At 47.1% G+C, this 18,469-nt stretch overlaps 1 protein-coding gene across 1 annotated transcript in view; it reads right to left on the reverse strand.

The window, feature by feature from the left end:
• The window catches only part of LOC135911076 (diuretic hormone receptor-like), a 233,718-nt gene that overhangs the window by 12,805 nt on the left and 202,444 nt on the right, over positions 1–18,469 (reverse strand). The window contains exon 7 of the mRNA XM_065443177.2: positions 8,693–8,843. Coding sequence (XP_065299249.2) covers positions 8,693–8,843 — 151 coding nt within the window. The remainder of the gene's footprint in view (positions 1–8,692; positions 8,844–18,469) is intronic.

Consider the following 18,469-nt stretch of genomic DNA (forward strand, 5'->3'; position numbering starts at 1 on the left):
CGAATTACGCGGAGATGTCGGATGAAGAGAAAGACATCGATGAAGACGCCAACAACTTTTTAATAACGAAAGAAAACTTGCAGACTCCTTCCGAATTCAGGCAGTAATGTCGCACTCTCTAAGCTCTGAAAACCTGAAGGATCTTACCGACGTTCTGGCACTTGGACAACGTCACCAAAGTTACAAGTATGGACACTGCTGCCGGCAATGATATCGCCTCTATCGTGCGTCAAGTCGTTCAAGATGAGCTAGCACGACTGCAGGGAGCAGACGCTGGATATCAGTGCGCGTTTGAGGAGTGCATTCCCGAACCACCATCCTGATCGCGAGAACATCTGATCGAGCGCCGACCACCTTCTGAAGAATCACACTTAGTTTACACACGCTTTCGGTCTCTCCCGGCGAATCACAGTCGCCGCCAGTACACACCAGTCCGTCGAGTCACTACGGAGTACTACCCTACACCACGACGTGTTCCTGCGGAATACCCGATGCCACGACATGCTCCTGCAGAGTCATATTCAGCGCATCCGCCACTTCTTACGGACGTAGAATGGATTTATTTACAGTGAAAAGAGTAGAGAAGACATGGGACGGTTCGACGCAGCCGATCAACCATGAACCTCGGGCCGTGTCTCCTACTTTTTCCACGCGCCTCCGGTGCGGCAGTGCAATACACACACACACACACACACACACACACACACACACACACACACATATATATATATATATATATATATATATATATATATATATATATATATATATATATATATATATATATATATATATATATATTCACAGTGAAGTAGATGCACGTATGAAGCGGCTATTGACGTTTCGGACGGGGTCCGGCCTTCATCGCAATCATATATATATATATATATATATATATATATATATATGACTCTATGTAGAAAGTAGGGTTCCGAACAAAGAACGTTTCGTCATTTCTGCGTAAATCAATGGTTCCGCCTCCGTATATATGTTCAGTCAGGCAAACACGACACGATGCATTCTACGAAATAAAAAGCAGGCGAAACATCACTTTTTCAGTCTACCAACCAGCTACAATTACCCGTGTTGCATTGCTTTTATCGCGGGTCTGCTATTTCACTGCCAATCATCGCCTCCATACAAACGTTTTTGAAGTTTTTCACGAATGCACTCGTGGCAAAGCTATATCCCAGCAGCGCTTGCCGTCATGCCGGTCATGGCGAACACTCCTCAATGTGGGCTCTTGAAAAGTAGTTCACCGTTGAGTAGCTATGGCTACGAAGGTGCATATGCGGTAGGTGGTGCTCGTAGATTATGTTCGTCACCTCATTCACTATGATGCGCAAACTTGATTAGTAATAAAGATAGTAGGCTAGGATTAATTACGTAATAGCATGCTACGGTCTTCGAATAATTGCGGGATAGAAAATTAGACGCCAGTTTTTGCAATGCACCACTATAGATTAAACACAATTTAATTTCTGAATATTGTTGTGTGAGCATGCACTGGCTGGTAATTCTTGTTAAATAGCTTCATGACGAAAAAGAGCATGAATAACTGTACAAAAAAAGGCAGGAGAGTGCTGGGCGCTGACAATACTAACAAGTGTGTTTGTTTAACAACCACAATATATATGGTCACGAATTGCCAGGAGAGCGCTCCATATACAAGCAAAAACTGCACCTGATCCTCAAGGGAGAGCGTAACAATAGCGTACAATCGCTCAGTCATGGAGATAGCGAGTCGCTAAGTCAGTCAAGGCAAGCGATGGTGAACTGAGACATGAAGGCGTCGTGATTAGCTCTTTGTCTAAGTGAGCACTTGGATGCTCTTTTGTTTTTGCTATTAAGAGTGCACGCTCGATTTCCTTTGAGTTTTTTAGTGCAGCTATTTTTTTACAGTGGAGCTGTTAGAAGGTCGTTGGGTTTCTCTTGACGTGCGCAGCTTCACTGAGCAGGGGGAGAGAGCGCTGACAGGGCGTTCAAGCAGAGTACAAAACTAGCATCGCACAGCATAGCTACGCGGCAAGGGTTTGTGGAGCCTAGCGGGGAAAAAGTAGGGGCACGCACGCGAGCGAGGAACGCTGACCGGATGCGTGCCCTCTCCTGTGACACGTGAAGCAGGGGGTCAGGCGAGGGAGGAGCGGCGTTCTTTTCCGGCGCTGCTGGGGTGCCTCGATGTCCTCCTCGCCCACCGCTTCGTACAGAGTGGATTGAACCACGGCTACTACGGCGTTGGCTGCGCTAATCGCGGACGCTATAGTAGACGTTTTTGGCGGACGCAGTAGGGACGCGTTGCCGGTGGTCGTGTGTCTTGTGTGTGGTTTGGCACTAATCTAATGGCCTTCCCCTAGCTCCACTGGTTTCTGGTGTTTGCTATAGCAGAGGGACGCATAATTTTTTTCTCTTCCTCAGCCTATGTACTATGGCTACGAAATTAACACACTTGTTAGTAGACAGTGCCTAGTACTCTCCGTTTTTCTTCTCCCCTTTTTCGAGCGTTTTATTCTTTCCGCCCTCAAGTCATAACAACAAGCTCAAGAGAAGAAGAAGAAGAAGTCCCTCCGAGTGGCCGCTGCTTCTTCGGTGAGATATTATTTTCTGTTTTCTTCGAAGAATCAGTGCTGTGTTGAGACTTCACTGTTGTCCAGGGAGAACAGACATCCCGTGGGATTCCTGTGTGCTACAGATCACGCACAATATCGCGTGGTTTGGCTGCGCTCCGCAGCGCATCTACGCCTACCACGGCGGTAGGCAGCAAAGAACACCGGCACGAGCCATATGTCCGACAGCGCGTTCCTAGGCGCATGAGTGCCGCAGAATCGACGCCGCATTCGGAAGTGCCACAACAAGCGCCCATTGTCATCAAGCCGGCGACGCTAGTTTTCAACGCCACCCTACCTACCAGCGCACCTTCAGTGAATATGGCTGAGACCAGCGAAAGTGAAGCCAAGAAACCACGGGTTGACGACGACAGAACATCTACCTATGATCTAAGTGACGATGAAGATATTGACTGCGATGAAACGCCGTTCTCCTTGGTAACGTATAAAAAGAAGCGGCCTGAGGGAATTCCAGTTGTTTTTCAACCATCACAGGAAGGACGCAACTTCTGGCAAGTGAATCCAAACCGCGCTGCGTTGGAAATTGTCTCTGTGGCAAAAGAAAAAGTGCACTCTTTCCGCGTGAATAGAGATGGAAGTTTCTCTGTCAACATCGCTTCAGTCTCATCTGCAAGACATCTACTGTCGATGAGCGGAGTTGCTGGTTTGGAAGTCAAGCCATTCATTCCGGCGTCTTATACCAAGAATGTTGGCAAGATACGCCATGTGCCAATTGAGTATACGGAAGAACAACTGGTTGACTTCCTGAAGGATTTTGGAGTGACATCTGCCCGTCGTCAGGCGCGCTACAATCGCCAAGAAGACGGAGCGGTAGAATCACGCCCTCTGAGAACCGTCATCCTCCATTTCAGAGAAGACAAACCAATGCCGCAACGAGCGCATTTAGGTTTCACGAGCCACCCCGTAGAAGAATATCATGGCCCTGCTCTAAGATGCTACAACTGCCAGAGATTTGGACATCTATCGAAGAACTGCCGCAGTCAGCGTCGCTGCAAGATATGCTCAGAAGACCACAACCATTCAGAGTGCAAGTCTGTGTGTCAGCCAAAGTGTGCCAACTGTGGCGGAAACCACACAGCTTCCTACTCCGGGTGCCCTCAGAGCAGAGCTGCCTCAAGGTTACGCAGACATGAGTTAAAATATGGAAGGCTGCCTCCTCGTAATGCGCCCCCACCCAACCTTGATGCTGTAAGATGTGCGCCTCCAACTCCTAACAAAGAAAAAGAGCAAGGGGTCCATATGAGCTATTCTGCAGCCCTAAAGCACTCAGGTCGCAACGTTCTGACAGCGAGCGGCATGATCCACCTTCAGAGAATGCTACTCACCTTGCCCAGGCTTCGAGTGAAATTCGCCGACCTTCTCAGCAACGCCCTCAGCCATCGACACAGCAACCTCAGTTAACATCTGAGCGACTACGTCAGCATTCGCCTCAACCACAACAGTCATCCCAGCGACCATCTCAATCAACTCTTCAGCGACCTGCTTCGAGCGCGCATGGAGCTTCAGCGTCGTTTGGTGATTACGAGTCTTTACCCATAGCCCAGATGATCCTGCCCATGCTATTCACAGCTCTGCGTGCAATTATAAGTGCCATTCCACAAGCAAACAACCTACCAGAGGTAAAAGCACTGCTTTCTATGGAATCGTTGGTGCTTCCACAACCACCAACAGCCCCACGGCAGGCTTACGATGAATAATCGTTACAACAATGTTTTCGTATTTCAGTGGAATGCTAATAGCCTTCGAAACAAGTCAGCTGATTTTCGCAAACTACTAGCTCAAGATAACTTTGCTGTTTTATGTATACAGGAGGCAGGCGTAAGAGATGACTTTCGTCTTTCAAACTATGTTATATATAAATCATCGCGCATCGCTGGAAATAGCAGAGCGATGTTATGTGTGAGAAAGGACCTGCCGTCCTATTTAATACAGTCGAGCGATTTAAACATACCGGAGTTCGTAGCATGCAAGATATCTTTCAGAAATACAAGTGTCACAGTGATCAGTCTTTATCTACAATGTGCTAGCAAAATATCAGTAGACAGCTTGGTGAATGTGTTTGGTATCGCAAACTCACATGTGCTGGTTTGTGGGGACTTCAACGCACATAACGTCATCTGGGGCAGTGAATATAACGATTCCCGTGGAAGCATAATAGAATCTGCCGCAGAAAAAAGTAATCTTATCGTGTTAAATGACAACTCTCCAACGTTCTTGCGGGGGTTTCGTTACTCAAGCTGTATAGACGTCACGCTCTGCTCACAAGACCTTCTTGATGGCGTTGAATGGTCAACGGACATAGAAACGCACGGTAGTGATCATTTTCCGATCCTGGTAAAACATCGCCTCATACGGATGGAGGGGACCCGGCGCTACTCAAAACATACTAATTGGCAAAGTTTTCGTCACCACTTGAGTAACTCATTGGGCGAAAATCCAAGCTTTCAAAGTTTTGCAAATATCTTGTGTGAGTCTTACAAGATCTGCACAAAGCAAGTCACTGTTCCAAATGAATACGCTGCAGTCGACGGGGAATATGAATATCTAAGAGCAATTAGAAGACGAGCCGAACGGGCTTACCGCCGCAGTGGAAAGCTGGATGACTACAAGATGACACAGAAAGTTCGGTCAACTTCACGCAAACGCTTACAAAAATTAGGTACGAGAAGGTGGCGAGAATACTGCGCGTCGTTGTCTCCCTTTACTCCAGTTCCCAGAATATGGTCAGTTGTCCGATCTTTTACTGCTCCAGTTAACCAGAGCCATCCCTTCCGAGCCCTTGCCGTAGCTCGAAGCACTCCGGAAACATCTGTTGCTGATGAATTCTGCCAACTTATATCGAGACCAGGAATACCGTTCACTTGCCTACAATTTACAAGTTCGATAACACTAGCAGAACAGAAAGTTCATGCGTGCTTTATGTCACAACATCCTCAACTTGACTGTGAGTTTAGTCTAAATGAATTGACATGTGCTCTTTCGTCATGCCGTACAAAGACAACCGCAGGCCCAGATGGCGTCACGTATACGATGTTAAAGAACCTAGGTCCTGTAGGAAGAATGGCTCTTTTGGAGATATTTAATGACATCTGGATAAGAGAGACTCTGCCAGATTCATGGAAATTAGCCCGGGTAACTCCAGTACTAAAACCAGGAAAGACTCCCCTTAGTCTTGACTCCTACCGACCCGTCAGCCTCACAAGCTGTTTTTCCAAACTAATGGAGAAGATGATAGACTGTCGACTGCAGTGGTGGTGTGAACACACAAATATGTTTTCCAATTACATGACCGGTTTTCGACAAAATCGGTGTACAATGGATTCAGTATTAGACATTGCCACATGCGTCGAACATGAACGAAGTTGCGGAAATGTGACAGTAGCAGTATTTTTAGACATTCAAAGAGCATTCGACACTGTAAGTCACATACACATCCTTGCTGGTATGTTAGAGCTTGGCCTACACGGTCGAGCACTACGATGGGTATCAAATTTCTTGAAAGAGAGAAAAATATTTATGGAAACAATCGAAGGCGCGAGTAATTATCACAGCATCACACAGGGCGTTCCGCAGGGCAGTGTTCTCAGTCCGTTTTTATTCAACTGCGTCATGGCAGCCTTGCCACTAAAGCTCCCGTCTGGTCTACAGTATTCGCTGTACGCAGATGACATCTGCATATGGGCCTCTGGATCTCATATACAAGACATTCAAACAACGCTGCAAGAGGGACTTGACATTATCGACACCTTTTTAAAAGAAAGAGGCATGAGTCTTTCATACGCAAAGACAGCCGTACTTCCTTTTACTAGACGACAGCTGAATAATTTCCAACTTACGCTTAATGGACAAACTTTGATGTGCGTGAAAGAGCATAAATTTCTTGGAATTATTCTTGACCGCCAGCTAACATGGGCTTCACACATCCGCGCAATTGAAAAGCAGACCAATGCAGTAATAAACGTACTTCGGCGACTCGCAGGTACAACGTGGGGGGGATCAGTCTCTTCGCTACTACAAGTTCATAACGCACTCATAAAACAAAAAATTGCTTACTCGGCTCCTATTCCCCATGGTTTATCGCAATCTTCTGAGGTACGCCTTCAACGTTTACTGGCAAGAGGGCTGCGAGTGTGTCTTGGGGTTCCGAAGGCTACCTCAAGTTCTTTAGTAATTGCTGAAGCTCGTCACCCACCATTTCCAGTCATACGAACGGTTGAAACATGCCGACATATTTATCGCATCTTAACCCAACACGAGAATCATCCATTAAACCTCGCGCTTACCGAAAGAAACAAAAGCAAAATTCACGATGTTATTCGAGAACATAAAGCATTATTACCAAGGTTTGAAATATGCAAAGTGGATGTTTGTTACCCTCCCTGGATGTTAACATGTCCTAAAATAGAATTATCGGTTGACGGGATTATATCTAAGAGAGACATGTTCATAGTAGCCGCCCAACAACTGGCACTCTTCCAAATTTACTCCTTATATCCCCAGTACATACACGTTTATACAGATGGTTCGTGTCATAAAAACTCCTCGACTTCAGCATTCGTATTTCCACATTTAGCGCTAGAACAAACATTTAAATTATCCCGAGAGACATCTTCCACCGTGGCAGAACTGTTTGCAATCCTGTGTGCTTTGCGGTTCATAGCATCAAAAGAACATTCGCAAAAATGGGTTATCTTTAGCGATTCGCAAGCCGCTCTCACATTACTACAGAGCAATAAGAAAAATTCTTTGAACACTTTGCTATTGTATGAGACACTCAAAGAACTTACAAAAGCAAGCGCACTGAACCACGTAATTGCATTCCAGTGGATACCTGGGCACTGCAATATTCCTGGAAATACTGCAGCGGACGCAGCTGCGAATCGGGCGCACAATAACGTGGAGACAACCAATCTTCCTCTATTGCGTAGTGAAGTCCGTCTGCTCCTGAGACAGATTTCTTGTCGCCTCAGCAAAACTACCTGGTTTGATCAACAAACTAAAAACTCTGAGTTATACTTCATAGACCCATGTATAAACTTAACAATGCCGGGAAATCTAAGAGACAACAGAAAATTTGAAACATTGGTACACCGCCTGCGTCTTGGTACTGCATTCACTAAACACTTCCTGTACAGGATAAAACGTGTCTCTAGTCCACAGTGTTCTTGTGGCCATACAGACGAAGATGTGCATCATCTTCTCCTCGAGTGCACTAAATACAATCCACAAAGAAGAGTACTGCAAGCAAATTTGTTGATATTAGACAGAAGACCTTTCACTCTAAAAAAAATACTTGGCCCATGGCCAACTGCGGGCCTTCAAAAAAGAGCGCTTCTTGCTCTGAAAAAGTTTTTAGAGGAGACCAACATTTTGGGAAAATATTAGGCATCAGCTGATCCGAATGCGCGAAATGAGTAACATAAACGTTGTTCGTGATTCATAATTGGTTTATGAGGTTTATTCATAATTGGTTCTGTTCTGTACTTGCAGTGCATTACATATGTTGAGTGTTCTGACTGTTCTAAATATCTCACTTTATATATGCGTACGTGGACTGGACTTATGCACAGAACTTTGCGACTCATATACTGTTGGACTGTATATTTTTTATTCATCCAGTGTTCTACTGAGTGTTCTACTGAGTGCCATCTTTCGTGTCGCTATTCTCCCTTTTTACGCAAACTTGTTTTCCTTTGCCAAGTGACAAGGAGTAGCCGGTGCCACCATAAAGGCGCCAACCTCTCCTAAAATTTCATCTCAATAAAAAAAAAAGCTCAAGATCCGACGCTTTTTTAAACAGTTTTTTACCGGCGCCGACTTAGGACACACATACACAGCGAAAACAAAAGACACACAGGCGGCGCTCTATTTTGTAGTTTTTTTTGTATCCTGTGTCATACAGTTGTTCTACATATTAAATGTTTCTGTTTATTAACGACATAGAGTAATTTAGTAAAGTTCATACGCGGCTTTTTATGATGCTGACGATTGATGTCTGAAAAATGTTTTCTACCTTACATACACAATCTCCCAGCAGGCGCAATCGGCAAAATAAACTTTCAACTCACCCCAACCAATGGCTGCGTAGACGTGAACGCGAACCATCTCCACGGAGAAAGTTTTGACGACCAATATGAACAGGTACAGGCCTTCGACGAACATCCAGAAGAAGTTGGTGCCCATCAGGTAGGTGAGCACCACGTACATGAAACAGGCACTCTGCGTGTTAAAAGAAATGTACCACATTATTATTACGACCAGCGCGGGCGACATAAACTATAATTATTGTAGGCGAGTACGAATATTCTAAATTTTTGAATAACAAATCGAATGTTTCCGTATTTGATCGAGTCCTCAAATAGAGCAGCTATTTTTTGATTAGGCTTTTTGATATAGATTGTGTGACATAAAATATAATTAATATAGGCGAGTACGAATATTCTAAATTTTTGAATAACAAATCGAATGTTTCCGTATTTGATCGAGTCCTAAAATAGAGCAGCCATTTTTTTTACGAGAGCTCAACCCAGCTCCTCAGGCGCGGCGGTGTCGCCTTGAAACCACGTGACACCGTGACGTCACGACAGAGGAGAAGTGGCTTTGGCTCAACTCTTGCAAGACGGGCTGGGTGGGAATCGAACCAGGGTCTCCGGAGTGTGGGACGGAGACGCTACCACTGAGCCACGAGTACGATGCTTCATGTTGCCTTAGAAACGAGCTGTTTCTAAGGCGTGCGTCTCTTGCTCAGGCGCACATTTCGTTGCCGCGCCGAACGCTGCTTTGCTCGACGCTCACCGCGTCCAATGCGGGGCGCGTAGTCGCTGCCCTGTAGCCCATTGTCTTACACCCCTTGGCGGGTCGACGGGAACGCTGTCGCGTTCCACTCTTGAAGGCGAATCAGTAATGCATGAGTTGTTTCTTCGTCTAGCCGAACCAAATATAGCCAAGCAACAGCAGTTCACCAGACTACACAGTGGTTCAACAACTAAAATAAAGGCTAGTATGCTTCGCATCCTGGGCTTAACCTTACCTAAGCCACAGCCATTTTTGATTAGGCCATCAAATCTCATAGTTCGCACTCGCTACCTTGTAAGGGAGGAAGGGTAAGGAGATGCGATTAGTGAGAGAGAGAAAAGGAATGAAAAGTAAACTGAAGAACAAACCACACACACACGTAATACAGAGCTGTTTCTGTGGGCACTGTCACGCAGTCTGCGAAGGCGGTCCTGGTGTTACACAGTGTCAGCGTCCCATCCAATGTCACGCAGTGTACAGTCACAATTTGTCAGAAATTCCCGTGTCTTTTAAATAACGTAGCAGCGCCTTCATAGCAGCTCTCGCTGATGTTCGCGTAGCCCAGTTTCCAAGGATGTTATTTTCCGTTACTGGGCGCTTGTCCAGTTGGTCTAGGATGGCTGATAGGGCTACTCTTTGAGGGTTGAAACGAGGGCACTCGCCGAGAAGGTGCGCGGTTGTTTTGTTCACCCGCAAAAGTCACAAATTGCGCTGTGAGCCATTCCGATAAAAAAAAGTACGCATTTGGAAGTGCTACTCCAAGCCATAGATGGACTACAAGGATGCAGTCACGTCGTGGAAAAGTAGTTGGGCGGAATACAGAGCTCTGAATTAGAGTTCAAAGTATGAAGGCGTGCACTTGTTAAGTCGGACGAATTCCATTGAGCTATTGTTAGGTGACGTGCAAGTACGTAAAACTTCCTTTCGCTGCGTCGGCTCTCTGAAAAGAGGAACGGAAACGGAGATGACGCCTTCATGGGCCGATTGGGCAGCTGCGTCGGCTCCATCATGGCCATTTATGCCACAATGACTAGGCAACCACTGGTATATTATATTGTGTCCTTCGTCAACTATGCGATAGTGGACGTCTCTACGACGACTTACTCATGTGATTCATGGTGCAGTGCTAACAGTACACTCTGGAGGGCTGCCTTGTAATCACGGAAGATTGACCATACATGCGGTTGACCATATATTCGATTCGCTACTGGCACCATTCAATTTGTATTTAATTCGATCTCAAAAATTGCTGTTCCCACGCCCCTGCAAGTTACTTTTTCGAAGCATTAAGAAGTGACCGCGCATACTCCAGCTGTAAATTGAAGAGACACTGCGATAACTATTACGAAATTTATATAATGACGCCATTGTCGCGTCCTAATTTACCGTGCTGGTGCGTTGCCTTAAAAAGCACAGTTTCCTTAACCGAAATACTGTTTTATTTTGTTTTCCGCTATTTTTATTCCGCCAAGGAGTTTACTATGCATACTAAAAACGTTCTTGGACTCATACGGTTGGGGCCCATAGTCATGGCGGCTGACGTCGTGTCAGCGGAACCAAATGCACTTTTGTGGCGTGCAGTTTCAGCAATGGAAGCACCTTCGGGCGCATCTCTCGCCTCGCTCACTGCGAACGGCGCCAATGGAGCGAAACTAAGCAACCAGCTAAAGGGGCGTTTGCACAAATGCGACGAGTGGCGCACCGCATTGCTTTTCCAAAGCATCGCAAGCATATAAGCGGCGGCAATGCACTAGGAAGGCGAATCGCGTTGATGCGACAGACAGGAAAGGGTTCCATAGGCCGAAACGGTATAAGTCGTCTCGCGTGGTGCATGTCAACGCTGGCGTGTCGCGTTGAGGGAGAGACACGGCTGCCGTCGCGCTCGGTCATCCGCTCACCGAAAGAACGCAAATAGTCTGATGCACGTTCCCGCATGTTCTGGAGGAGGGCGTATGCGCCGTGGTTGCGCCAAAGAAGTTTACGCGCTACTGTCGTATTCCTGTAAACGTAGCTTAAACAAACGCATCGTTTCAAAATAATGACGGAGGACGCTTATTCTAAGCGTGATGGATGATACACACTTCATATGGCGACAGGATATCTACTCTATCACCCGATGAGCTAAAACGGCACTGGGAGATATTAAGAAACTTCTGACGTGGATTATGCGGAAAGGTTCTCGGGTTTTAAGAAACACTGAACATAGTAAACTTGTCTGGAAAGAAAAGTCGAAGAGGGTTTAAGCAAACACGACGTTGCAATCGTTCAGTGAAATTCGGGGTGAAACCACTCTTTCGCAAGAATTCGTGGGATGCACGCGTAAGATTGCGCTGTCAAACGACGTTACTACATTAACTTGCAAGATGTCTAAATTTCGGTGAACCGCTAGATAAATGCATTGCACGCAGAATTGACAGAAATTTCTTGTCGTTATTCTTTTTTTAGCTTTTTTAGCTATACGCGCTTAATTTTAACATTGACTACAACACAAACACAGCAGCAAAACTAAATTTTTTATGAGTACGCGTTCACTTATAACTTCGAGCCATATAGCACATCCGCTGGTGTATTTCTCTAGGTTAGGGACGGTATGCATAATTCTGCAAGCACGCTTTGTGGCGCATATAAATTGTACCTCACCAAGATTGTTGCATTCCCGCTAATATCACTGTGAAATCGGTGGGGCACCTCTCACCGGCTGCTGGCACAGAACTATACTGCCCATGGTGTGGCGCGAGCCGAGCTCTGGTTCGCTTGATAGGTACGCCTGCCTCAAACACACTGGTCCCAACTGCTTCCCCACTGAGTCGGAACTGTAGCTGTACTCGCCCAAACGCCGGGGCACCAAGCGCAGAGGGTGGACACCCCCGGCCGAACGCAAAATCACCCTCCGCACCAGGAACGGCCATGCTGTCCCCTAGGTAGACTCCACTAGGGTACTGGGCATGATCATCGAGTCCTACACAGTCAACACCCAAACGGTGAGGAAGCTCAAGACCAAGACCGAGAACGCCATACGACTCGTAAGCAGAGTGGCTAACTGTCACCGCGGCCTTAAAGAAGACGACCTGCTATGTCTCGTACACGCGTTTGTTCCATCACTTCACCTACGTCGCTGCCATGGACAATTCGCTGCGCGCTGAGCGCAATAAACTCAACGCCCTCATTCGAAAAGTAGTGAGACGGGCCCTCGGCCTTCCGTTCACCACTTCTACGCAGAAACTCCTCGAGCTCGGTGTGCACAACGCGCTAGAAGAGATCGCCGAGGCTCAGGAGCGAACGCAGGTGATCCGACTCGCGACTACCAAGGCGGGTCGCCACATTCTTCGCGAGATCGGCTTCTTCTCCTCGACGACGAGGGACCCACCGAATTTGACGCTGGTTACCCGCGAGATCCAAACCTTCATCATGATCGCTCCTATTCCGCGAAACGTACATCCTGACCACAACAGAGGTAGGCGCCTTGCCCGGGTGACCGCCCTTCTCCAGCGCATAGACATGAAAGCGGACGATGTCACGTTCGTGGATGCCGCCGTCTAGCGCAAAAAGCGAGCCTTTGCCGCGGTCGCGGTCTCATGCACGCCGCAGCGGACCCTCAACTCCACCACGATCCTCACCCGAGACCACGAGGAGGAGGAGCAAGTAGCCATAGCCCCGGCAGTGCTCGACGGCAAACGGGAAGTGATCTACAGCGACTCCGGATGGCCCATCAAAGCCTTCGAACGTGGCGTCGTCTCCCACCAGGCGTCACGCATCCTCCGTAGCGCGGATCCGAGCACCCTCTAGCACCACACAGTCATCTGGCTCCCCACCCATCTCGATCGGGTGCCGGGCACCCCACCTAAGCTCAACGAGATCACCCACGACGCAGCGTCAGGGCTTACCGACCGCGCTGTGCCCGGATAACCCCATCTCGTCGAGCTACAGGACAACCGGGACACCCTCATTACGTACCGCGAAATTACACAACGCTTCTACCTGGAGCGCCGCATCTTTACGCCACCGCACCCCAAACTTAAAGGGAAGCTGAAGAGTCTGTCGAATTCAATAAGACGCTCACATACGGATGCGGGAACCTTATAAACCATGTAGGTCAAATTTGGGGTTTTTTTTTCAAATAGGAGCGACGTAATCGTCGGTTGAAATTGTGCTGTAGTTCCGCCCCCCGTCGAATGCCGCGCGCTGCTGCTGACGCTGACGATGCGAGCGGAGACCGGAAACCGCGGTGTTGTGACGTCAACTTTAGTGTTTTGCTCCTTCGCAGCCTGCGCGACCGTGCCTGACCGTGGTTGTTTCTGCGTGCGTGCCGTCGTAATCTGCTTCGATCGACCCTGCATTTCTTTAATGGTGCGTCTGTGTGTATGTAGAGTGGTGGTCAACGTGCGCAGCATCAACTGATGTGGTGGGCCAATCATGCCGTCTTTCTGTGCAGCCTACGGTTGCACGAGCACCAGCGGCCGCGACGATGTTGTCTTCCATTGCTTCCCACAAGACAAGAAGCTTTTAAGGAATTGGGAGGCTGCTGTAAAGCGAAAGAATTTCAAGCCCTCAAGAACAACACTGCTGTGCTCCAACCACTTCCGTGACGACGATTATCACCAGAATTTCCACTAGCAGGCTTTCTAAACGCAGCGCGAAAAGATCGGAGCAACGAAAACAAAGACGGCACGACTGCGGACTGACTGATGATAACTGGTGTTGGAAGGCCTTATGAATACACGAACTCGCCCAAACCTGGATTTTGATTTACTGCGAGCTCCTTCATGTTAGCACGCTGAACGGAAGGTGCATATTTATTTCCCGCACTCGACGCAGGTTCCGTCGCAAAGCGCCGCGAATTTTCTATTTGCACGTGTGTTGTAAAACAGCCTGCACGCAGCTACCATAACGCAGTGCAAATGTAGAGTTTGCATGTGCTGGAAAGCCGGCGCACGCCAAGACGCTACGCTCGCCCCGTCTCTCGCGCACAGCGAGAAACCGACCGTCTCACGTAGCCGACGGAATTCGCCGCCTTTACGACTTCGGTTACGAGTAGTGTGCGGATGGCGCACAGATGAAGGTCACTACACGTACTGCATGAACCGGGAAGCTTTTCACGCGTTTGAACCGTCTTTGTAGGTTGCCGACAGCTTTGGACAGCGCACAAATGCCGACGATCGCATCCCCGCTTACGTTCCACGAGGAGGCATGCAGGAACACAACACTGCAGTTGTTTGACCGGAAACGAGCTCACTAGATCGGCGAAAGATCGGCGAGATCACTAGATCGCTTTGCAAAAAACATACTCACCAAAGAGCATTTACAACACGAGGAGATCCCAAGACTTCGCTTTCGTTCTTGTCGAAAGCACTGCTCGCACCAGCATCGTTTGCTTCTTCGAGAGGCCGGCTCTTTGCAATCGGCTCGTACATGTAGGGAGCAACGCCGAACTCTTCAGAAAAACGCAGTCTCTCTAAATTTTCTATTACCTCTTAATTTTCCATTACGGCACCAAACTACCTGGCACCGCGCTTCATGGGGAGCGGCAGCGGTCGGTCGCTAAAGTTGACGTCACGGGTCGCCCGACCAATCACAGGCGAAAACGAGACGCGCGAGCTGGGCGTGTCCGCTGCTGCACTTTTCGTCGAAATAAAATATATTTGCGCTTTCTTTCGCTCAATTTCGATACGATATTCGAATTCGGAGGGTTGAAATCCATTAGGCACACATGTTCACTCATTTTTTCTGGGAAACCTTTCAGCTTCCCTTTAACAGGCAGCAGGTGCGAAGACTACGCTACCAACAGACGCGCATGAAACCAAACACCGCCAAATTACACCTTTTACATGCCGACGCGTACCCGCGCGACACGCGCCCCTCATGCGGAGACACGGGTACACTCGCACGCATGCTCTGGGAGTGTAGGAACGCTCTTCCCGACTCTACCTCGGACAAGAGGGAGAAGTCCTTCAGAAGTTCACTACTCTACGACCAGCAATGGGCCGTCCAGCAGACCTGCCAAGCGGCCGCCAGGTACTCCCTGTCGGTCCCTAGGCGGGAGGCCCCCGTTCCGCGATAAGCGCGTTCTGCAGGACCATAATAAATGTTCCAATCCAGTTCGGAGAAAGAGTACACCTTGGCTGCTTGTGGTCTTGGTGTCTTTCTAGATGGCCAAGGCTGAGTCCAAAAAACTCACGTGCCCACAAATCTTAACAGCTCGTGCGTTCCTGCGGAAATACATGGGAACTCCGAAATCGTTTTTCTCAGCAACCACAGCGTCGGATTTGGTGAGGGTCGTTCCATTTAAAAGAACTTAAATTCCTGAGTTATTTATGTGAATGTTTGAATTTAGGCCGTCAATATTTTTATGAAAGTTGTTTGGAAATCGAGAAACTTCCTAAATGTTTGCAACTCAGTACTTCACGAATAAGAAAATAGGATCGCAATTCTGTCAATTTCTTCTAACAGTACATACAAAGAGGACAAAATTGATGCATTATACATAAACCTAATAAACAACTAATGGGCGAATAGGACTTTTGCGGAAACCCTCGAAAGCATTATAGCGATTTCATGAAAGCTGTATGTTCACATATACATTGTTAGCTTTAGATGCGCTGATGCATATAGTTTACAGAACTGCCATATCTGTTTTTGTTGCAGGCTAAGAATTTGGATACTGTTTTTTTCGAACCTGCCAATTTTCGGTAATTTTTATTAAAAATTTCAGAATTTGAAAGTCTTTGAACTTCCACCAGAATATACTTTTTTTTTCAAATGAAACATAGTTCATTGCCATCAGTCGAGCGGTTATCACAAAAAACCATGTCTGTGTTTTACATGTATCTGAATAGGCGGGACAGAGTTGGGTCGAAAATAAAGTTTCGCAATAAACTAGCATTATGAAAGCATGCACGCGAACTTCAGCATAATAAGGTCGTGCTTACATTTGCTCACTCGCCGTTGGTTGGCTGCGGGGCACGTTTCTTCCTACGTAACGAAGTTGGTATCATGTCCAGTTGAATTTCACTGTGTTGTCTTCATGTATTTGATGTTTGCTTTAGGCATTTTCTCCCTTCCTCAGCATTCGGCGAGGCGGATATTGGCAAATATTGATTTCAGTTCTCGTTTGCACAGCTTACTGAACATGTCTTGTTTTAACGAATTTTATTATACTCTGTTCAATATTATGCACCGTTTCTTAATGTACGTAATCTGATTTTTATCTTTTCGTGTAATGTTCGGTTTTCAAACGTAATAATCTACCGTTTCTGAGCTCCTGTGTTCAAGTGAGAACTCGTGCCATCGCATTTAAATCCCCTGCTTACAAGTATACGCTGTTTCCCATTTGACAGCGAGGCTGTTAGCCTTTAGTCGGTCAGGATTTTTTATGACGTGCTCATCCAAAAAGTTGTAAAAGCGGTTGATGTTTGGGTATTCGCGTAACATATTTTTGTGTTCTCGTATACTGAAATTATAATTCGATGCGATCATACCCAAGGGTGTGTGTTAGAAACAAAGCACCGCTTCTCAAAACAGTGATTCCAAGGTTCAGATATTCAAAATCAAGACCAGCCCAAAACGGAATATTCTGTGCAAGTAGTCTTTCAGAGCTATGTCCATATATGTGCCGCGTTGTGTAGATTTATCGCTGATATTTTGGTGCATTTAAAAGGGGACATATTGAATTAGGCTTTCTCATACTGAAATGGGCGAATGGCAAATGAACTGAAACGCGTTATATCCCCAGCTGTAAAACACATGCTTTTCATTGTGCCCAATTTCTACGCTACGGCAGCTGAAATGCAACCCCCGCGAACATTGCAGAGCAGAGCACATGCCATGAAATCTCAAGAAACATATATTCAGACCTTCCATAAGGCTGAATGTTAGCGTCTCCTTGAAGCACAGCCTAAGAGCAACGACTGAGCAATACCAAAATACCCTGGTTGTAGCACGATGAAGGCCATGTCAGCGCGCTAACCATAGCAGTTCAACAAGCTTGACCCAGCAAAGCATAGTGCTTCTGGCTGAATGTAATAAGGCGCATAGGATACAAAAATATATTCAGACCAAATGTTACAGCGGGTTTTCGTCCTGCACCTATCTTTCAGCTGGGTTATCTAAGGCCAAGTGTTTTCTTTTTTGTACAGAGACTGCCGCTTCGCTCAGTGTTTAATATGTGTATCCTGTTGTAAGGGCATTTTAGTTCGAAAATGCGTCCTAGTAAGTGATGAAGTTGCGCAGTAAACGAGAATAACGTGAAATGTACACCGGACAATTTGAAGTAATTTTCTTATGAGGGCAATGCAAATAAAAAGACGGCGACATGGAGAACGGAAAGAAGAGAGAACAGGCACGTTTTAACAAACAGCGAAAAGCCATCGAAGTTCTGGAGAAAAGGAAATCTCACCAGTTATCTTTCTCGCGCCACAAATTTTTTTTTCTACTTTTGAGTTTCCTGCTCTGTCCATCCCCAGACCGCGCAGCTCTGAATCTACTTCTGGTGAGACCAACGTACGGAAATAAAACAGCGAAATGAACTATCACGGTCCACCTAAACTTCGGTTATGTAGGTGCCACACCGCCTGCGGCCGTGTCCACTTGTCTCGGTGCCAGGGACAATAACGTACAGCCCAGCCGCCATACCGCTATCAGCGGTCGGCCAAGACCACCCGAGGCCCGCCGCGCGCTTGCGTCCACAACAGGGACTCTGTCAATGCAGGCAGCGGCACTCAAAAAAACATGGTTTTGCGGTGCTGGCTTTTTTTTTTTCGGGCTGGCTAGCTGCTGTCAGAAAATTTTCTCGGGAGCATAGACCGTGAAGCCCGGCTTAATAACGTCGGGTTCCACGACCGACAGCACCCTACCCCTCCGGACGGCTGAGGCAAAGTCGCAGACGCCTCGTGAAGCGAGGGTGAAGAAGGCTTAAGGAACAGCACAAATGTGAAAAGGCGTGCAGACAGTCACAAGAAAAGTGTCGCTTGCGTGAGAGATTCAGCATGAACGTATTGCTTTCTACGTTCCCAGCGGAAGCGAACGTGCAAGAACCAGGCGGCGTAAACACACAG

Source organism: Dermacentor albipictus, chromosome 1 (assembly GCF_038994185.2).
Source record: "Dermacentor albipictus isolate Rhodes 1998 colony chromosome 1, USDA_Dalb.pri_finalv2, whole genome shotgun sequence".
NCBI classification, from domain to species: domain Eukaryota; kingdom Metazoa; phylum Arthropoda; class Arachnida; order Ixodida; family Ixodidae; genus Dermacentor; species Dermacentor albipictus.